General features: G+C 39.8%; 1 protein-coding gene across 3 annotated transcripts in view; it reads right to left on the bottom strand.

Annotated features, from left to right (window-relative positions):
- Positions 1-23563, bottom strand: part of pbx4 (pre-B-cell leukemia transcription factor 4) — a 37882-nt gene extending 14319 nt beyond the window's left edge. Inside the window, exons 1-3 of one of the 3 annotated variants that reach the window (XM_082139487.1) lie at positions 22328-23563; positions 17952-18053; positions 14476-14549 (exon numbers count right to left, since the gene is read on the bottom strand). In XM_082139487.1, the coding sequence (XP_081995613.1) occupies positions 14476-14549; positions 17952-18053; positions 22328-22512 (361 nt within the window). In that variant the 5' untranslated portion in view covers positions 22513-23563. The remainder of the gene's footprint in view (positions 1-14475; positions 14550-17951; positions 18054-22327) is intronic. The other 2 variants (XM_082139485.1, XM_082139486.1) reach the window with 2 other exon arrangements.
- Positions 23564-23807: the final 244 nt, after the last annotated feature.

The raw sequence follows: 23807 nt of genomic DNA, 5'->3' as shown, positions 1-23807 counted from the left end.
TAATTTCACTTTAATGACAATTAATAGGTAATTTACATTGCCATTTAAGTGAAATAACTGAACATAAACATACAAGCTTGATAAAAATGATCATTCTAGGAGAAAATTTCAGATGGCACTTAGAGGCTTTTGCATCTGAAGTCTTCATATATATATATACACATACATACACTCTTTGAACAGTATCGTTAATATTAGTGACGGATTTATTCAATGTATTAATGTCAATAATTATAAAAATGTTTGTAAGGCATTCTCAGAATTGCCACAGAGTGCTATAGTGCTCTGCCTCTTAGATTTCCCTTTCACGTCAACCATTTTCAGGTCAGAGCAACAGTTTGAAAACAGATAGAAAGATAGTTAAACTGTAGACATGTTTATAACTAGCTATCAATCACATTAGGTTTAATTGTACATATAATATGACATTACTGTCCTGAAGAGTTTAGGTTTGTTAAGTGCTATTGTAACAAAATGTACGCTTGTAATACGTGCTTGTGTAATGTGTCTGGCCAAAAACTCAAAATGCACCTCTGTTGTCCTGGATTGTGACCCAGACTAACAGTGCGTGTGTGTGTGTGTGTGTGTGTGTGTGTGTGTGTGTGTGTGTAGTATGATGGGTGAGGGGAGGGTTGTTGTTTTTACGACCACAGCCCCACAATCAATAGAGTGAAATTTACCACCTCCCTAAAGAGTATCACCCACAATATCCATTACAAGCTCTGCCTCCAGCCGAATCCCTCAAGCATACAGCCTTTTCTTCAGCCTAATTATCTCAATTAAGCTGTGATTACTGATAATTACACAAATAACCCACAACATTCGGCACTAGATGATATGGACCCCTTTAAATTTCTAACACCCCTTTATATTTCAATTTATTACCAACCTTGACTTTAAAACCCATAATAATGTATCCACGAATAACGTGGTGATTTCACTACGGCTGGATACGTTTTATAATAGCTTGGCGGTAAACGCTTACAGCTACATTCTGAATCCTCACCATATTAACCAGAAAAGCCACTGCATCTTAATGTTTGTACGGCTTTAAGAAGATTAATAAAGCCAGCCTGTTAAATCTTTCAATTAGCACACTTCATTAATACAAACACACCGCCATGCTAATGAGATAATGTACATTTTAATGCGCTGCATCTGTCCAAGTTGCACTAATATCCTTCCATTAAATTTATGAATGATCGACGCCAATGCGCGCCCCTCCCGTTCGAAGGGAGGAATTCCCTCATTTGTAAAGGATCGGTGAAAAAAACGTGCAGGCAGGAAAAAAGCGCAAAGGGGCCGAGTGGAAAAAGCCAGCAGCCGTCCAGGCGTTAGCAGACAGAGCTGGCGAGTCGTATGAAATATTCAGAGCGCCCAGCTGGGTTCGACTGCATACATAATCAGGCGCAGAACGCGGCCAGGTACGGCACAGGTGACGAGTTAAGCGCAGACAAAGGTATTGTGTTCACTGCTGGAAGCAGTACATTAATGCTGCCATTTTCTTTGCATTACTGGAGAAACAGTCCATCACGGCTGTGTTGGCTGCCTTTGCTCGGGCCTCGTCTGTCTTTTTCTCTGTACCTCTTAACGCATTTCTCTCTCTCTCTCTCGTTCACCCACCCTCCCTCCTCCTCTGGCTTGGGCCGCTCTCCCGTCATACCCCGCCTCCTTTTCTCTCCGTGCCCCCAGCCACCTCCCCCCATCCTCTGTTCTCCATTTCAGTCGAGTTCTCCATGTGAGCCGCAATCCCTCATGCTGTCAGCCCCCCCTCTACCACTCTCTGTAGACAGACAGGATTAGCATTTTAATTGCATCAGCTCCCTTGGGTATTCTCAGCCTTTCACTGGGAGAGCGCGAGGGAGCAGAAGGGGGGAAGAGAAGGTAAGGAGAGAAAAGAGGAGAATTGTGGGGGGAAAACTGCAAAAAGGAGTCACAGGAGGAGATAAAACAGCGAGGAGGAGAGCAGACAGAACGAGCAGGAGATGGAAAAAAAATAGAGGGGGCAGGGAGGCCGAGGCCGAGAACGAGAACGAGAGAACGGGAAAGGAAGGGTTTGGACGAGTTGAAGATGATCGCGGTGGGCTGCAAACGAGTGTGGGGCGACACTTAGGAAATGACAACGCTCTGACCGCAACAGCCAATAAATCAAAAGGAGGAAGACGAACACGACGGGGGAGGGATCAGTGCGCGCTGAAAAGCACGCCCACATGGACGCAAACAAACATGCTAACCTGAGAGCTAAGTGGGATGTAAATAAGGGGAATTTATCTTCAAAACAAAAACGACTGCAGTGCCATTAGTCGAAGTGAAATACGAGGGTCATTCCTGCTTTGCAATAGGTTTTCAGGTCCACATCACAAGCATGTCTTAATTTACAGTGCAAATATTCAATTTTATTCTTTCGCCAATCTATAAAAATATAAAAATATTGTTTTATTAGTGTCAATTTATACACTACCATTCAAAAGTTGTTTTTAAAGAAATGAATACTCTGCAAGGATGCATTCAATAGATCAAAAGAGTAACGACATTTATAAAGGTTACAAAAGAACCTTATCGTTTTGAAATTATCCAAAGGTATTTCCACAAAAATATTAAGCAGCACAACTGTTTTTAACATTGATAATAAGAAATGTTTATTAAGCATCAAAATAATCATATTAAAATGATTTCTGAAGGATCATGTGACACTGAGGACTGGACTAATGATGCTGAAAAATCAGTTTTGCATCACAGGAATGAATAACATTTAACAATATATTCAAATAGAAAACAGTTATTAAAAACAAGGAATGCAAAAAGTGCTGTGCGGTGTGTAAATGTATTATCCCGGTGCTTTTTGGGTGTAGGGATGGTTCAGCTCATAAAAATAACAATCCGAGGCACTCGAGTAAATTGTTTAGAAAAATATAAAGTCTTTATTCCTTCATGGCTTAGGTTTTTCAAAAACAGGTGACAAGCAACGACACACCAACAACGTTGCGGCTATTCAGCCTTCATCAGGGTGTGTAAAAACATTTTCAGTTGCAATAATATTTCACAATATTAAGTTTTTTACTGCATTTTTAATAAATGCAGCCTTGGTGAGAATAAGAATAAACAAAAAATCTTACTGACGGTTCTGCGTCCTCAACATCAATTTTTATTTTATTAACTTTTGTAATATTCTTTTTACATGGTACATGGTTTTATGGTATTAGTTGGTGATAAAGTGACAAATCAACATAAAAAAATAAATACAAAATATAACTCAAGATGACTCCCTCACCCAAGCTCACTGTAAGACCCTCACATCTTGATTTGGTTATGCACTTTGTTAATTTATTAAGTGCCTGAGCTTGACCAAAGCCCATTTCTGAAGCTTATAGAAATGCTTCCTGAAATTATAACATGCATATTAAACTTGGAGTTCAAATGGTGCAGCATTACAGGAATAACAATCCGAGTAAACGTAGAGCTTTTTAAGCACATAAAAATGTAAGTCACATTCCAACTTACATTATGAAGACCTGCAGCTGTGTTGTGGGTAAAAGCTAGTAAAAGAGCCCACAACAAGCGCTAACGTTGGAATCAGCGCTGAATGAACAACCCTTAATAACAGGCTTACGGACACCCAGTGCATAGTGCTGTTAAGCTATAAGGGTTAATGGTTCTGAGAAAATTGGCAAAATCACTTAAGCAACTTAACCTGTCTCAGACAAAATGAGGAAGGGAATCACACCAAACGACCAGAGAGACGTTCAAATCCAGAAACCAAAAGAAATCGAACGTGACGACACTGCAGAGAATGTGGCGGAGTACAGTGTGGCGGGATTTGTGAAGGTTTCTCGGGAGAAACTACAAGAGGAGGGCATCTTGAATGAGTGCCAAGGTGGTATAAAGCTGCAAATCCACCAGTATGTTCCTTTTGTAAGCAGCTCAGGTTAAGCAGCGTCTGCAGGGCCTATTTACCGGCGCCCAGTGGCGTGCACCTGGTGGCTCGTCCTCTGACATGCGCGCAGACCTGCGTTCACGCCCTGTGAGGAGCGGCCATTGGTCAGCGTCAACACAGGAGGATGTGATTAGGGTGTGAACAGCGCTCCTACCTTAGGCAAACACGGCGCCTGCTCCAACTTGTCATTTATCAGCTCTTAATTAACTCAACTAGCGTTTCATAGACCCGAGCGGCGGTACAACAGGCTTCGCTAGGCACGCAGGGACCGGTCAAACAAGATCACGCAGGTGAGAACACACACCATCCCACCTCCGCGAGCTCGACACAGTCAGGTGAAACATCGCACAGGGGACAAAAGAAGCCTCTGCGGATGACTTCACTCCGGGAGGAAGAGGAGGAGGAAGAAGGCTGTTGCTGTGGCGATTCGTCCTAGCGACACGCCCCCCTCTCGCGCGCTCTCCCTGGCTCATCAGCGCAGCTGCCTCCTGTGCTAATTAGCACCGCCTCTTAAGGAGCTCCTAAAGACCTTGTGAAAAATGAACGCTCATTTGAGAGGTCGTTAATTTGCACTGTTATGCAAATTAGGTGGCAATTAAGCAATAGATCAGAGGCGCAGCTCCCATTTATAACGAGCGAACGAGAAATATGACAGAGGCAAACAGGGCCGGGGAGAGTGGCGGCTGGCTGCACTGAGGGGGAGTGTAAACTAACCTTCGCCCACTGCAGCTCAGGCTGACAGACACACAGACAGAGCACTGCATTGTACCATGTGTGTACAGGTGAATGGCACAGCATGATCAAGTAAGACGTGGAGACTGCCCACAAGCTGCAGCGCTGGAGTCTGAAGCATTCAACTGCATCACCTAGTGCTCTTCGTGCAACCATAAAACTACATTTTTAATGTAATTTTTGCCCTTTTATTATTTATAGGAAAGTGAAAAGAGGACAGGAAATGTTGGAGAAGAAAGGGGGAGGGGGAGGAATAGGTAATGACGCAAACCACATTGAAGTTGTTTTACACATGTTATAAAGTTGCAAAGGTATTTTAGATGGTTGTTTACTGGCCCAAGTCAAAAGATCCTCAATGATAGTCTTAAATATGGTCTTTTTTCAGTGTACACTAGTGTTCAAAAGTTTGGGGTCGGTATGGTTTGTTTTTTAAAGAAATTAACACTTTAGTTCAGCAAGGACACATTCATTTGATCAAATGTCACGGTAAACACGTTAATATTACAAAAGATTTCTATTTCAAATAAATGCTGCTTTTGAACTTTCGACCCATAGAATCCTGAAAAAAAATTCCCGCCAAAAAACTGCCTACAGTCTTACAAACATTTACAAACTGAATCCGCAGGGCTGCCAATTCTCACGAATTCACTGTGAGACTCACGCAATTGTCACTTTTTACACGCTCTCACGCCACACATCCATTTTCTCACGCAGAGAAAAATCGCGAAGCAAAGAGGACACGGACACCGACAGACAAGAAAGAGAAGGTTACTACTGATATGAAAAATTCTCAGCTCTAAGATTCTGTCAATTAAATGACGAAATTCAAACAATACACCGTTTTGGCGCTTGTAAATGTGACACGGCAGATCGCTGACAGATCTCAGTTCAAGCGGCACGTGAACTGATCATCTGTTACTCTTTACTACTAGTTAATAGTAAATAAACACGAATGATCAATAGGTAATTTTGAAAGATAGTTCAACTTACCGAAATGTAATAAAATCGATCGATCAGTGTTTTTCAACTGCGGAAAGAGGTCCATAAAACAGCTGGAGAACAATACGTCACGTAACGTTACATTTACCTCAGGAAAGCCATTTAATGACCATAGCACGTTAGTTGGACTCAAAAAAATTGCGATAGAGAGGAGTATTTTGCTAAATATGATAACTATATTACATATTTATTATATTTTACCTATATTATAAAAATATTATAATGTTGTTATAAAAAAAACCCAGCATTATATTTAATTTGAGATGTTATTTTTAACCTTTAATAATAATACCAGCTGACAGGGCTCTATGTTTACAGCATTAGGTGAGATTTGGTTTTGTTTTGAGAAACAACATGCATCTACTGTACCTAATATTTATCCAAAGGAATCGATATTGAATCAAGATCAGAATCAAATCACAAGAATTGAATTGAAATTGTGAAATTTGTGTCAAGAAATAATGTTACATGCAATGTTACATTTTCACTGTTTACAAAGGCAAGCCTTCCATCTTGTCCTTTTGGCTTGTTGTTTCTTGATTGCACTTGAACCCCAAGTGGGAAATCCAAATCAAATCCCAGAAGGAAAAATTAAAACAAAATAAAGTTAAAACTTGTTTTGAACAATTTATTTGCCATCTGCAGATTGATTTTAAGTAGGATTTTTTTTTCTTTTTTCGTAAAAATTGTTTAGGCCATATCGCCCAGCCCTAACCGGAATACATGATATTTTAAAATGATTTCAAATTATAATACTATTTTACAATATTACTGCTTTACTGTATTTTGAACAAATAACTGTAGCCTTGGTGAGCATAAGAGACTCCGAATTATTTTTCCCACCGATTTTTATCGTAATGTTACACTGCTTACAAAAAGTAATATCGCAACCAATATTGAAGGTATCATTCAAGTCTGCAGTGCAATTGGTTTAAGACATGTTACTCGTCAAAGGTTAATACTTGGGGTAAGTGGTTTGTTCAAATCCCTAACCCTACATTTGAGCCTTAGACGCCACCACTAACTAGCCGTGTGTCCATGTAGAGCTAGTTTGTATTAACACCTTCGCGTGAGACAAACAGATTATTGTAGCTTAACAAAAGGCCAATGCCTCAATCCAAATGGTATGCGTAGAAACTTGAAACTCCCTCCCTCGAGAGAAGCTTAAAGTGAAAGGAGCTCGGAGCAAACTCTGACAGATCACCCCTGCTCAAATCCCTTCTCCAGTGCTCTAGATTAGTCACAGACTGCAGTGAGGACCTCCACACAGGGATGGAAGCCTCCCATCAATTGTAATTAATCCTTAATTAGTCTGGATTAGGTGTAGGGCTCTGACTCTCTACACCCCACCAAAGCCACGCCAGCTAATGTAATCCAGCTGAGGCCACATTTACATATCTTTAATTAAAGAGACATGGGCTTCTTTCAAACACTGCTCTCTAGACCAGCACACTGAGGGACATCTCCATGAGTTTTGACACACCGCAGATAAATACGGCTGTCGCTCCTCTTTTGAGCGCTTAATCCCAACACAAATTTAGGATGTTTAATAGAGTGAAAACTACACTCTACTGAACTGAATTCTGAGCCTAAAAATGTAGAAAGTGGATGACAAAATTTGTCCACATTGTGCTTAAAAATAAGAATTTTTTGTAAGTATTATGAGACGTGGTCATAATTGTTTTGTATTATTTTGTGATAAAGATAACAGCATTCAAAATGCATTAAACATCTGATTGGAAATGTTTCCGGATGAAACCGAATATTCAGAGGAAATGTTCAGTACATAGCAGTGGCTCTCAACCAGTGGAAAGGGGTTGAACACTGGGCCTCAAAATTACTTAAAATAAAAATGAGTTTAAAATGAACAAACAACACAAAATATATATACTGTGCGTGTTATATACACTTTATACATACACACACCCACTAGGGGTGTAACAGTTCAAATTACTCACAGTTTGGTTTTAGGGTCACAGTTTGGGTACGGTTCGGCATGTGCTATGTTCAGGGGGAAAAAAGTACTATTGTCAAATAAGAAAGAAAATAAGCAAATAATGTTCAGGTATCCAACAGTAGTTTTCAGGTACAGAAATTAAATATAGTAATCAAATGTAAAACAACATTGCATATAATCTTCTTCACTGTAGCTATTCAATCAAGAGCAGTGAGTGATTTCTTTGTATTTTATTGCTCGATTATCATTAACACGTAATACGCATGACGTCACCGTTTTCACAAATTCACATTTTTGTTGTTTATATGGAGAGTTTGGAGACAGAAAAAGCATCGTTTTTAAAACTCTGCACTTTGAATCCCGCTTTCAAAAGCGTGAGTTTTCTGGCCCCCAAAACGGCGTTGCCGTGTAAATGAACGGCCAAGACGCATACAAAGTTGTCGTGTAAACATACCCTGAGATGCGGCTTTCCGTGTGCTTCTCACAGAGCGTGCGAGTCCTCTTTTGTGTCTTCTTGCGCTTGAATGTTTAAATTGGCAAGGCTTAAATGAGTTTAGTTTAAACACAGTTAATGTGTGCTGTTCAGGTCTCACCTGCGCAAGTGCTAATTCAAAAACCAGCGTAAATGACTGGTGACATTAAAGCATATGGCAATCGCCAGAATGCGTATCCATCGATAGAAAACTGGAGCATTTCAATCATTAAGAAGTGGCCAAATATTAAAGATTAAGTGGACATTTGAATCAAATGTTGTTTGGCCAATATTAAAACAAATATTTGGTCATTCTGTTAAGTGTAACAACAATCATCACCAGGCTGGCTGTTGGCACCCTGAAAATGCAGGCATTTGTTATAATACATAATGTATACAAGTTGATGGTTTATAATAATTATGTGTATTACAACAGTGTTGTTCAATAAAACCATAAAATCACTTGCTTTTGATACTTTATTCAAACCAATTTTTGTCTCATTATTATTATATATGCATTTCAAATAATTTTAAAGGCTACTTAGGTCTATTTTTATTACCAAAAACAAATATATAATAATAATAATAATAAAATAATAATATAAATATATATATAAAATAATTGAACAATTACATGATTACCAAAATAATCAGTAATAGCCCTAGATTAGTTAAATGTGCCTGTATTGTTTTGCATTTTGTGACTTTCGGACGAATAAAAGACTTTCCAGTCATATTTTCTCATTGAAGATTTCTTAAATATAGAGTTTCTTAAAAATATCGTCTCGTTCTCGTGAACCCAATACTGTGCATCGTCTCATGAGCCAAGCGTATCGTCCAGTAAATCACAAAGTTTTAGAAAAGCAACGGGGCCTTTGAATATTGTTGTGAACAATTGTAGGCACTGGAGTCAAAAAGGTTGAGAACCACTGGTCTATAATGCTAATGCTTCATATGATTTCCCCCCGTATCTACATCTATGGTCACTGACGTCAGTAAATGCTGATACAGACACATGCAAATTGCAAAGCATAAAATTACTGCATTTTGATGAAATGAGAACATCACATACTGATGAATTGTGCACAATAGGACCAGGCACAATCATTTAGTAAATAGGGTCAATTAAGATTTCATGTCATCTTCAAATTGCATTTTCCAATAAATTAAACTATTAGGGCAGAGGAAGTACTTGGCTGATCAACTCAAAAGGCCTGGACGCATTTTAAACGTTTCCTTGCATTCACAAGTGCACCATCCAATTTTGCTTGTCCAGTCCTGAGAAAAGGCTTGATTCCTCGAGGAACAACGTAATGAGAGGAAAGACGCTCAGCCCACACAGCATTAGGACAGCGCCGAGTGTTCGGGGTGACGCTCTCTCCCCCCCACCATTCTGGACCTTGTGATGGGGGGGAAGGGGGGCGCCTGTCAGGGCCAGGGGTCTGTGTGATATTAGCCGTCTGCCAATCCGGCGTGGGGAATGGACACAGAGTAATTACTGCTGCTCTTACTGCCTCATCAATCTCTCTCTATCGCTGTCTCTCTCTCTCTCTCTCCCCTCTCTCCCCCCTTCACACTCTATCTTTCTCACTCCTAGAACAGAGGAGAGAAAAACAGATTGAGTGACAGAGCGCCACACAAGAAATGTCGAATGAAATGGAGGGGACAACCAAATGATGATGTTCGGGATGCTAGTTTTATACGTTTGGCTGCTATAAATATGTTGAAAATAGTCCTTTTTGCTGTTAATTCTGAAGCCAGGTTGAACGCTTTAGTCACGGCGCACAAACGTTTAGTTTGTTAGAGTAACGGTTCGTCTGAGTTCATCTCTATTGCAGTTTATTTAAGTTGTAAAAAGTCTCACACTCCACTGGATCTTTTACCCATAGGCCTGCAGGCTCTGCCTCGTAAAACGAGTCTGAGATTTCCAACAACTCATAAAATTTTACAAGAGGGTTCAAATTAAGGTCTTTCAAAAATGAATGATAATTAAAAAGCCTTAATTAGGTCTTCGACCGACCAGACTGAGAAACTGGAGTTATGTAGATCATACAGGCTGGTTATAAACAAGGATTTGAGTCCATTTTTCAGAACCAGAGGGGCTCGTTCTAGAACTACATGCATCTACATGGAAACCATCTACCAGTTTTACATGATAGCTTGATAGCAAAGTTTTTCAATACTTGGAAAGGCATTTGATGGTGCACTTTGAATAATTTGCTACTTAAACTGACAGGATAAGTTACCAATCAAGCCAATCTTAACAAAACTTCACCTGACATCTCCAAATCATGTAAAATACCACTAAGGCAAGTTTATATGTTTGAACAGTGGCCAGTTGGAATTTAAAACTTTTCTCATGACCACCCTTATGTGGTCTAGTTGCTAGTTATAAAAAATAAAATAAAAACTACAAGTAAAATTGTAAAAAGTACTACAAGAGACCAGAAACGATTATTTCATGGAAACTGGAAATATATGGGAAACGCATCATAACTCACCAGTGCACTGGAGTGATACTGGACATTTTGTCCTTTTAAAGCCTATTAGACATGGTTTTATAAACCATTAACCACATTCAGACATTAAAAAATAAAACTCATATTTAATTCATGCAGTGCTAGGTTTATTTGAGGCCATTGCATTCTTAGTCCTGCCGAATCATGTATTTGTTTCTGGGATTTTAATAGCAGAAACGCACTAAGAGTAAAGTTGACCTGGCCGGTTCTTCTGGTAGGTACTCTACAAACATCACGTGACTTCACTATTATGAGCTATTAGCAAGGGAGTTAACAGCTGTAGAAATGGCAAAGAGATTCAACTATAAACCTTCTGCAACATGAATTCAGAATTCTGAAGCTCTCTGTCTGAACAGAATGGTACAATTCGGTTCAATATGTACCTGTAAGTGAAGGACACAAAAGAAAGTGCTTTTGTGTGGTTGGGTAACCTGCAGTCTGACATGATACATTTCATCTAAAACTGTTCTGAAGTTCTTTTTTTTTCTGTTAATAATTGATCATGCAATTTTTGACATTATATTGAGAGGGGACATGAAATATTTGTTCCTTTAAGAAATATTGTTTACACAAAAGCACTATGTAAAATATTTTACAAAAATACACTTTTCCCTTTGTACGTACATTAGGATCTGAGACCACTAGTTAAAATTGTTCTAATGTTTAATTCGGTTATATTATCTACAATCGAAAAGTTAATTTGGCAAATTAACCTGAATTAACATTTCAGAATGCCTTTGTATTCTGTGAAAGTTTGGGTAAAACCTGGTGTTATCCGCAGTAACTAGACAATGATCAAAAGAGCATCTTGTGCTTCAAAAAGCAGCAAGAACACATGATCAATAATCACATATGTTTTTGTTTAAATTTTTTTTTTTACTTTAATTTGCAGCTGAAACAACTGTTTGAATATCAGATTTTCACTGTGGTTTATACCCCATTGTTATATACATTTTAACCTAAAACCTTAATAAAAAAAAAAAAGCTGTTCATGTACATGTTTCTTGTCAACTACCTATAATTTTATTGGCCACGCTTCATTTACAATTCAAAAACCTGTAAAAACAGGACGTACAAAAGCTTGTGACCTCTGCGACGAGCTGGATCCAGAACAAAAGTCAGGGTGACGGAAAGGGTGAGAATCAACTTGCTGCAACCATTTTTCTTTTTTTAAGTCGATGGGGGAGGGGACAAGACCGAAGAGACAATTGGCTCAGAAACCTCATCTCTCTCTCTTAATTTGTTTCTAAGGAGATTAATTAACAAATCTTACATTTCACGCACATGAAGTTTATGTTAAACAGATGGGAATATTCGGGTTAGGGGGGGTTAGTGTGACTTGCATTTGAGCAGAACATTTCCTTAACAATAAAAAACAATCTTCCCAACTGCAGCAGCACTCCGAGGAATTCAATGCCCCTCCCCCACTCTTCCCTAACCCTCCCCTCCACCCCCATTACCATATCAAAGCCCCGAGTTCAGAGCAAGACTTCTCTTTCAAGAATGGAAGCAAGGCATCGGGAGGGAGGAGGAGGAGGAGAGGACAAGACCGCAGCGGCAGGGAAAGGCCTGAGCTCCAGCTCGCTTTTATCCCTGCTGTTCGGTGTAGGACAGAGAGAGAGTGAGACAGAGGCAGACACACCGAGACTGTAGAAAACAGATGTAAAGACTACTGATCAGCACTACAATCATGTGCAGTAGAGGAGGCTGCCTTCTTTAATTCACATTCCAGAGGCAGGAGATAAAAGCAGCGGGGAGTCTTGGAGAAAAACAGTGCAGGTATAATATATATACACACACACACACACACACACACACACACACACACAGAGCTGGGAAGGAGGTGGGGGACGTGCTGATCACCATGATGGACACCATCCACCACACAAGTACACTCAGAGGCCTGTTTAGACAAAGTCCAAGCAGATTTTAAAGCAAAACAATACATCTCTTCGAACTCAGAGTGTGAAATATTGGACTGCGACAACCCTGTGCTTGTATTCAAATGCTAAACTGACTTTTGTAAATGTTTCGATCTCACCGATCACTCAATACCATAGATAAGAATTGTAAGGAATCACATTCTACCGAACGTTTATGGTTTTGAATCAAATGTAAAAAATAAAATAGTAGTCTTCACTAGATGGAATATAAATTGAGTCTTTACTGTTAAATATAAATGTATTCATAATGAAGATACAAAAGTGATTCAGTCAAAAACAGCGAGTGATTGTTTTTTTGTGTGTTTTTTATTAAAACAGTCAGCAGTAGTTTATTAGGCTGCTGTCCCTTTAAGAACAAATGCACAGATCTAATATAATGTTACACATCTGATTTGCTCCCAACGGTTTGTGCTCACGTATGACATAACAGACTGCATTTGTCAAATGTGCATTTATGTTCACACGGTGTACATTTTTACATAATCATTTGTGTATTTGACCATTCAAGCGCAATAAGCTGTGAAAGAGAACTGAACTCGGGATCACGTGCCTCTTTGGCACTTTGTCCCAAGTCCTTTTTCACACTAAGCATCAATAACTTTAAGCAGCACTGCGAGGTTAAAGAAATGTAACACAGAAAATCGATTTTTTAAAATTTGTAAATCGATGCGAATCGGCAGAAGATAGAATCGCAATTCATGTGTGAATTGATTTTCCCCCACCCCTAATAGATTTCAGACAAGATATTACTTTTATAAAATATATGTTAAATGTATATAATATAAAATGCATATAATTTAATTGCGGATTCCATTATTTATTGCAAAGTTTTGATGCAAAACAAATAATTTTTTCGCAATGAAACTGCCATAAACAGGCCTTAAACGCAAAATCACGGCTCAGATCAGACGGTAATGGCCTTGTTCCTGTCATCTAGTAAATCAGCTCATTTACGCCGAAGTCTTCAGGGTAAAACACGAATTCTAGATTAAGTTTGGCGATAACCGAAGTGATATATGGAAAAATTCTGACCATTAACTTCGCCTGTCTGCACTGCCGACAACACCTTCCATTTAGTGCTGCATTTCTCCCCGGCCCTTTCTCCACTGGCAGGCTAAATGTGAAAATCAAAGTGAATGACATTAGGTAAATAAGACAGCAGGTTGCCTTGGCAACAGGGACAACCCCCAATACCCATTCCTCTAGCCTACCCTTTACTTGCATCCAATTATAGGAAAGTAAGACTGGGTTATTGACAGATTGCCACAAACAGACCGTTGCACATCATTTTTGCACTGTAATTCCACATGAGCATGCTTGTTACAGAACCTGAGATGGATTCAAGCTGCAGGATATGACAGGAAAGAAACGAGAGAAACCATGGCACAAAGACAACGCCAACACCTCCATAAATATTTAATCATTTGTCAGCCTCTCGTTTGAGCAGAGAAAGCTGCAGATCTGCCAGAAAACTGACCACTGTGGATCTTCGAGTTGAGATGCGAGAGCCGTTACCTGTTTGGACTGGGATGGATTGTGTGCATGGGGTTCACAATGAGAAATGTAACAAAGCAACAATGAGAGTGAAGCAAATACACTTGTTGATAGTTCAAAGCTTTGAAATGCATTCAAGTGAGATTTCACACATTGTAAACATTGAATCCATTGCTATGACACTTAATGATTGCAGTGGGCGATACAATAAGACACCTGGAAAGCCCAGAGGAACCCTACTGACGCAAAAAAAAGAGCATGGGGACTCAAATTCAGACTGATGATTATTAAACACCTGTCTCTGCATATGGTCAATGCAGAATCAATAGTGTAATGAAAAAGATCTCCTCGAAATGTGGGAGCGCGGCTTGAAGCCACAAACCTGCATAGAAGTTCTGCATTGGCAGAGCAAGTGAACGACTTACCAGTTTTTTCTTTGATCTCGCATAAAACACTGAAGAGAGCCGGCTTCATCCTGTGGCAGTTCAGTGCGTGTTTTCTGGAAGAGAGAAGGAAAGCGTTAGAGAGAGACTGATTATATTTCATTTCAAACAGTGAAAGACCAACGTATCGATCAGCATTTGGCCATTTTAAGTTTATTGGCATCTGTCGAACGCTGTGCCCAATTAACAAATTGCCCTTCTGTCCGTTTTGAATTCTACCAATAGCCTCGTCAATAAGAAATAAATCCGTAGAGGGAAACTCAAGGCCAATGATAGAGCCATTTATTTACATACTTTGTGTGTGCACGTGTTATCTTAGTAAATAAATTATTCAAATAAGGTCATGGCACAAATGCTTCCACAAAAATCTTCCAAATACAATTTGCAAAATGCAGTTCCACATCTTCTACCACAATCTGGCACACTTCACAGCATCTCAACAGACATGCGTCTACAACACTTGTCTTGATACATGGCCAGTTATGATGCTTTTCTACTTCATTTGCTGCCACGATCAATAGAAAAAATACACAAATCCATTTACCGATTGCATTTCGCACCTTAAAGGTTGTATCAGTGATTTCAGGCCCCCCAAAAAAAGATCACATTCATCTAATCTTTCCTAACGATCCGCTAGCTGCCCGCCCCATAAGCATGCCGTCAAAAAAACGCGTCTCTGTAGGCAGCCTAGGCTCTGAGATCTGCACACTAAAACAATTGGTTTCACCAACCACTCAAAACCAAAACAAAAGTGTTCCAACCAATCACCGACAGGGGGAGGGTGTTGTGAGGTTGAGCCAGCTTCTTCTTCAGCTCTGACTTCGCGTGCAGCAGTACAGGAGCACAAAACCTTACAACACCCTCCTCCGTCGGTGATTGGTTGGAACACTTTTGTTTTGGTTTTGAGTGGTTGGTGAAACCAATTGTTTTTGTGTGCAGATCTCAGAGCCAATTAGCCCAATAATGGCTTCACATTTTTGTGAATTTTTAGAATATATATCATGCAATATAAGACTTCATCTCATTCACAATCCTTTTTACATATTTCATCAACTCTGCTCTCTAGCTATTGGTTGAGCATTGTTTTTAAAACACCAACCATGTAAGGATCCTTTTTAGAGAATCATTAATGATTGATTTTTCAAAGTCTCAATTTAAAGCACACGTCGTTTCGCTGCCAAACACACCAGAGGATTTATGGTTATTGAAGACATACCAACAACCTTTAACATTCGCAGCAGAATATGATCACAATCACAGGTGCAAACATCTACTCAAGAATCAATCAAGATGTAATGGACACACTAAAACTCAAGTCTTTTAAAAAGCTCGGTGTCTGTAGATTGAGAAGATACAGCAGCAGTCTCGGCTCACTCCAGCTAAATGAGTAACTGACACATGGTCCTCATTTGTCTTCAGGGAAAAGCATTCCACCCTTTAATGGTATTATCCAGCCCTTTTTACACCCCGAACGTGCTTAATTTATCGAGCAGGTCTGGAGAATATCAAAACAAGTGAGGACCCTCTGTCTCACAGAGGAAACATTCTTCTCAAAGCCAGAATCATATGTGCTAAATCCAATCATCGATCATTTCAGGGCAGTCTCCCATCAGCAAACTTTATTTCCAGGCTCGGTAAGCTCTGATGCCTGGGAAGCTTATCTACACGCAGCCAGATTTCAGCGCTACTGTATTAGAGAGCAGATGAAGCATGCTTTCCAGGAGCATCGTTAACCCCTAACAAATGCCAATAATCAACGTGTTCTCATTAAAACTGTCCAACTAACAGCTGGGATTAACATGGGCAAGCAAACTGATAAACCCACAAATCATGTGACATGCAGCCACTTCAAAATACTCTCAGCATTGCATATCAAAAAATGCACTGCATTTCGTAAAAATGTGATGCTACAAAGCACTCCGACTAACCTGAATAATCTTTTATGAGAAAGTCCTAAACTGAACACCACAACACTCGCTACCTAATATTGCAGTTGGCCGCAACTAAACAAAGTTAGAACGTTTCCCTTTTGCTCCGAGGCAAACAGATAACGTGGGAAATCCCAAAAAAATATTGTTTTTTGTGGATGAGGCCTTAAGCTGATGACACACAGTGCAACTCGTTGGGTAATTTTGTTGGAAATGGGCAACGGCACTAGCTTGGGCAATGCTGAATCTGTTACTGTTGATTAGTTAGCTTGTCTTATCACATTGCCTACTTTCCAATTGTCTTGTGTATCATCCAACTTGAAGAAGTAAATCTGAAGTTTGCTCAGCTTCCAAGACTTCATTCGCTGCCTAAAATGTTCTTTGTTGGCTTCGATGTGTTCACACCCAAACATTTCAGGAATGTAGAATTCAATGCAAGAGGAACAAACATTTAAAGACATGAGATGGCAAAAATAGATCGCTGCGTCTTATTGTAGGTTATTTCTTTTTGCAAATATGAGCAAGACAAATACAGAAACATCAAGGAATGACAACTGATAGTACAAACAGAAACCTAAACTCGTGTCAATGGATGGGTGATCATGAAAAGACTTAACTGATGCAACCAAAATCTTTCCTGGGATGTGACATGGGGATGGAGATTTTGCTTAATTGTATGAATATGTGAAGTCTGTGGTAGTTAAGAGCCTTTGGTTCACTTGGCCTGAGAGTGGGTGAATATATGTGGCTCTCATACAAACTAATCTTAAAACGAAAACCATCTCATGAGGTGTTTTGAGTTTGCTTTACTTTAAGTGTCCATCGCTTATAAAGCACAATGTGAGCGCAAAGCGCTTCAGGTTCACTTTACCTTCTCATGCACATAATCAGAAATATTTTGGCCATTAAAGGTTACTATACAAAGAGAATGATGACATGCAATGAAACAAACAAGGAGATAAGTCACTTATTCTCATTTCTAGAGATAACGAGGGGCATCTTTTAAATCTATTGTCAAATAAACAGAAAAAGAAAGGTTTTAGTTTAGTTTCCTGTGAAAATTTAGGCATAATCAGAGCTGCCTTGCTTTGTAATTGAATATTACATTATTAAATTTAATACGGATATAATGAATAAAATATAATTGTTTTGATATAATCAAATTGATTAGCCTATTATAAAATATAATGAAAAAAAAAATGAAAAAAGAAAATCAATAAAACATTCAAGTGGTTATTGAACAGTAGGCTAATCACAACTAAAACAGCCCCGACTAAAAGCCCATTTTTAGGGCCAGAGACAATGTGAATGCAAAAAATAACTTGATTCACATTTTGGTCTATTCAAAGGGGTCTGAATTGGGTTCTTTTAAGAAGGAATTGCATAATTAAAAAAAATAAAAAGTTTAGCCCCACAGAGATTGAAGTGCTTCTTTAACTGTATGAGAGTGCATTTTTCTCTTTGTCATCAACATGGAGGGGATGATGGGGGAGAGAAGAGGAGGGGGTGCTCATGCGCTCCTGTACTGACCTGTGCTGGAAGTTGAGCGGCAGGGCACACCCTGCTGTGCTCCCCCCCAGCTCCCCCTCCCTCTGTGGGGTCCACTGCGCCGGTGCCTCCTCTGGCCAGCATCTGGACACAGGGCAACAGGGTGAGAGGCTGAGGGCGGCAGGCACAGACAGCGCTGGCATCTGCCCCCACCGTCCCGATGACATCCCACCCCATACACCCCTTAAACTGGGACCAGAGACCCCCCACAGTAAATAATGCAGATCAAGAGAAGAATAGAAAACAGAAATCAAGTACTGTGGCACATGATAATGGAATCAGAACAAGTCTGATTTTTGCCAAAAAATGTTCAAGATGTTGAAAGAAAAACCTGGGTAACAAAACAGTAACTAGTGAGAGCAAAGTAAAAGAAATCGCAGAAATCTCACATGTATAAATAACACAAACCTACTTAATGAATTAGGACGTATACATGAAAGTGCTTTTATAGCGATATAAATGCTTAACTTGCTCTTTTCTGATTGATGTAATCTAGTCAATCAATTCAATTGACCTTATCTACCAATGCAAAGCAAGTCTTGTGCATTACATTTATTTTTGAACATGCAATGAATAAGCAATCCAGACAGAACCACGTATCTTTGCTTTCTGAGCAAAGCACGTGCCTCCACTCAGCAAATAATGCAGGTTTGGGACACATTAAACTAATTAATTTAAGAGGCATTGTGATGAGCCACAAATCTATTTAATGAGATACCACAATCATGCATATTTCATTAGTATCAAATAAAGGAAATCTGTTTATAAAAGAGATTTTAAAAAAAAAGAAAGCAATATGTCTTATAATGTGCAAGATTGCTGACCGCACTAGGTACAATCTCTCTGAAGCGGAGTAAAGCTCTCCACTCCACAAATGAAGCTGGCTTATCTGCCCTAAAACCATCCCGCACTTGACAAAATAATAATGCATATTTCTCTCAGGTATCCGAACTATTTCAGGCCTGTGCGGAAACACCGAAGGGCTTTTTCGCTTCATAACTGAAGGTGGCAAGGGCTTATACTCAAGAATAACTCTAGAATATCAGCGACAGAGAAGTGACTAAAGAGAAAATGCATTTACGTCCATCACTAACCATATCTTGCATTATGCTTAAAGGAATAGTTCACCAAAAAAGGTTTCTGTCATTTACTCACCCTCATGTCAATGAGATGCTTTAAACAATGTTTATTTACACCGCCTTTTTTTCCAAACGATTCAAAAACTTTCCCTTTTCCCCAGCTCTCGAATTTGATTCTGCATATTTAAACATGCCATTTCATGACCAGCTATGAAAGACAAGAATTAACAGAGTTTGGCATCATTAACATGACACATGCTGTGACAAATCTTCATGCCAGTTTGAAGATGCAGAGGTTCCAGAGTTGAGAACATTTTTGCAATTTACCTTTTAGAAATAGGATAGCATCTGCATAGATTAAGGAGGCATTTCTACCTAATTTCTAGCTTTTAAAAAACTATTTGGTTATCTTTATTGTTGGGTACGATCCTTGCAACAACAAAAAAACTATACTCTTAAAATGGACATTTTCAGACTCCCCTTACTTCAAAAACTGGTTGAATGAAATGTTTCATGTTTCACAAATGGAGGGTTTTCCTTCTTTTGAGCCTAACTTTTAGGCCTACATTGTCAATTTCAAACTGAAAGTCTGCATAATGTACCCCTGTTTTGTATATGGTAAAAACTAGGCATGGGACAAAATATTGATAGGGCGATATATATCGCTGTCCTTCTCTGTGCGAATGCGATGCGAGAATCGATAAACTGGCGGCAATATTTTAATTAATCAAATAAGGCGCGAACATAAGTTAACTAGCCTAAGAAAAAGAGTTTTTAACGGGATGGCGGACAGCAGTGCGAGTAAAATAATGCCCCAGGCACATTTAACGCACTTCAGCTTTTATACCATTGATGGGACAAACATGTTGTAAATAGAAATCTTTGACGCTCTTTACCGAGCACTTACACAGATGCACACGGGAGCGTTTGTACATTTTGTTGGTACATTTTTAAATGTACCAGGTTTATATAAAACGATAAGTCGATAAGCAGGTTAAGGTGTAAGTTTACACACAAAGAAACGTTTAAGCTTTTCAAAAGTATAAGCATAAAATGTTTAATTTACTTAATGTTAAATTTAATTTACGGACTGAAATACTTTTTGGCCTTAAAGAGAGAAAACCTGCACTTAACCTTTTCACAGGCATTATGTTTTTATAGTTAGACAGATGTCGTATCATTATAGGATTGTCTAGCAATATATAGATTACCGCAGAATATCGGTATCGTGAGCCACGTATCGTATCGTGAGGTACCCTGTGATTCCCACCCCAAGTAAAAACTTAGACAATTATATTTTTGGCTTTAATAAAAAACCATTTAATTTGGATGTTATTACAAGAAGCATAGGCTAGTTTCTAGGCATCATGACAATTTTGGAGAGTTTGAAATCTCGGCCTGGTCCTCACACAAAGCAATATGACTTCATGAGACTTCAAGATAGAGCACAGGTCATAGAGAGCTTTTATTACACTTTATCATTTTTTGAGCTTGATGGTCACCCCGTTCAGTTTCATTACTTTGAAAAAAGCAGCCAGGACACTCAGCAAAATGAAAAAGTAATTTTTAGGTGAACAATTTAGATTCCCTATTCCTTAAGACTGCTGATTGCTTATCTTCAACCAAATACCTAAAAACCCTCTTAAAACATTCATGCACACCATCACAACATCATCATTCAACTCATCAGTCTTTTGTACAAGGCAAACAAAGTCACTACACAATATCACCCGAGAAATGCGGTATAGATATAAAGGCAATTTCGCTGGGTTTATAAGTTGCTCGAGTAGCGACCCTCCATCTCATTAATAGAAACTCAATTTGTGGACAGCTGCACACGCGCACGCATTATAGGAGAATTGATTGCGCCCAACACACAATGAAAAGGATGAACACCAGGGAGGAGGAGGAGGGTAAAAGAGAAGTGAATTAATTAAGAGAACCAGGTGGTCAAATGGCTTGGTGGAAAATCACAAGCTAATGACACATCACAAGGCATACGCGCACATACGATCCCTCATTAAAAGGCAGCTTTTGTGCGGGATCTGTGGCTCGGGTTGACCTTTCAACAGATCGCAGGTCACAGCGCGCAATCTAGCGATCCATAAGAGATCAATTTCAGTGCGGTCAATAGAAACACACTGAACTGTACCCGAGGAGGATCTGCAGGTAACGGCGGGAAAGTCGTCAATCCTGTCCGGTGTTTTCGTCTCGAGGTTAAGTCTGACACTGTTTGACGGCGATGACTTAATTAAGCGCGCGCTGATTATCTATGCTAATGACGAGGTAGCACATTAATCCAATTCATTTATCTAGTGGGGCCTCAATCTGGCAGACGCACGCTGAAGACCAAATGGCTTCACAGAGCCCATGGGCTCCTGATAACAAACATATTGGTTGACCTCTAAAACCTTTTTGGCCCCATTTAGCAAAACCAGAAGAGGGGAAAAATACTTGCATCCTTAGGTTTTAGTAATTATAGTCCTATTATCTATTTGGAGCATATTTAGTGCATTGTTTGAGTGGAAAGCAGTGGAATTACAAACACAAGGACTCCTAGTATTAAAACTTTTTTGTTATAATAACTTTCAATGAGAAAGTTCGGATTGCTCATAAACTCAATCATTTATTGCATTTACATTCATAAGTGACTTAAGATTTTTTTTCAAATGCCAATTCATTTAGAACTTTTAACAACTTGAAAAGGTCAAATCCAACAATGCGGTAAATAAATTAACATTTTTTTTAATATTAAGACACTAAGTTCTAGTGAGAATATGTGCAAACGTAAATAAAGAAAAGTATTTACAGTTTTCTTGAATGCCATGTCAGCATCTGTGGCAAAAACTGAATTACAAAAAATACAAGAGTTGCATACAGTACACAATAAAAATGAAAACCAAGTAAACAAGGGGGGAAAAAAAACACCAATTGATTTTACACATGATGTTTAACATTAACATGATTAAAAATGATAATACCTTATCTGGTAAAACTCTTACTAAACAAGTCCTTAAGTGAGCTTGCTTAATACAAATGTGTAGCCTACTACTTGCGTTAAAAAAGGGACAGTCCAATAAAATATGATTTAAATGTAGAAAAAGGTGTAAGCCTTTGTATCATACGATTTTCGGGAGACAACTTGCCGCTATTTATATTGACTGTTTTTAAAGCAATGATGTGTATATTGTGTCCAGCTGCTTTTGCACTCTATCTATCTATCTATCTATCTATCGAGAGCGTCCACACTTGTCCTCCTCCTCCTCTCACAGGTCTTACCTCGCCTGGGCTTCGTCGAGGCTCTCGTCGGTGATGGCCATGATCTGCTGGAGAATATCCCCTATGTCTTGCTGCGGTTGACCGAGGGACTGCTGCTTCCGAACCGAATCGGGGTCACCCACGTCGGCTTGAGAGAGTCCGCCGAGTCCGCCCATGCTAGCCAGCATTCGGGTCTGTTCATCCATAATACTTTAAAGCCGAATCTCGCCGTTTCCCCAACCGCAAACCAATGAAAACCTGTATCAGCGATCTGTCTTGTTGACCATGTACCACCAGCAGCGTGAATACAAACGTGGAGCTCAAGGAATCACTAACGTTAGATAAAAAAAACAACGAGAGCGCGACTGGAATGTGGGATTTAACCACATCAAAACGATGCGCGATTGATGGGAAAAGGTGAGTAACTAGTTTGCATGGGGGAAAAAAAAAATATCGGACCGCGTGCAATTCCTGCAAAAACCAGTATTGTCTAAAGCAAAACGCTGCACACTAGCACTCCCATAAAGCAGTCTAACAAGAAAATAAAAGCGTCCCTGGAAACATGAAGTATCCCACGCGCGGCATCTCAAAGTATCGCCTCTCTAAACAACTCGCAGTCCGCGATAAAACCATTCATGTCAACAATCTGGCTTTTCGTCAAGAGGCTGTTGTCGCTGACAGCTATTACAGTAGAAATCTCAGACACTACTAACAAGCTGGACTAAACCAACCAGAGCGGCTAACAAGCTAATAGAGGAGGAAAAAAAAAAGTCCCTGCTTGAAAATAAATCGAAATAGAAACTCAAGCGTTCGCTTATTAACGTCTCCTCACTTAGGAAAAAGACGAAACTCAACGGTCAAAACGAATCCCGAGAGCAGCGGACGAACGCGACCGCTTTTAAACGTAAATCCGAGATCTCCGACACAATTGATTCGCAGTGTTGGCTAGCTGCTTAGCAGCGGAGCTAACTAGCATTCGAGCGCTGCTAGCAACAGATTCACACGGGCTCCACGAACCCCCGGGACCAACAGCAAACTGCCCCCGAAATGCCCCGGCTTTTTAGGTGGACGGCTCGAAACGGCTCAGAACAGCAACGCTCAGCTCCATGCCAGCCAACTCGACACAGTTGGTTTGTTCCCCAAGCCGCGGTGCTGTCGTAGAAAAAAAAAATTGCCCCTCTCTTGTGTTTCTGCCCTCCTCGGCGGCTCTTTTCTCCCCCTCTGAGCGAGCGCACCACTGCGCGCGTTCACGCTACTACACACGAGCGCGTACGTCATCATCGCGCACAAAAGAGCCGCTACTGTGTGGAGCCTCTAGGGGCGCCAGTGACGCGCACGCACGCGCCCAAGCAAGTAAACAATTTGCGCGTCTCTTTCAAACAGACCGCATGCTGTAATTTCATCATGTAAGTGGCTTTTGTATAGTTACCATAGCTGAACTATGGCATTTGTACTTGTAAGCGCATAGTAACCTGAGGTGAAACAATGGATGGCGCCTAAT

Source organism: Leuciscus leuciscus, assembly GCF_965113295.1.
Source record: "Leuciscus leuciscus genome assembly, chromosome: 1".
In the NCBI taxonomy this organism is placed as follows: Eukaryota; Metazoa; Chordata; class Actinopteri; order Cypriniformes; family Leuciscidae; genus Leuciscus; species Leuciscus leuciscus.
The sequence above is the reverse complement of the archived record's forward strand: the minus strand, read 5'-3'. Positions and strand labels throughout refer to the sequence as shown.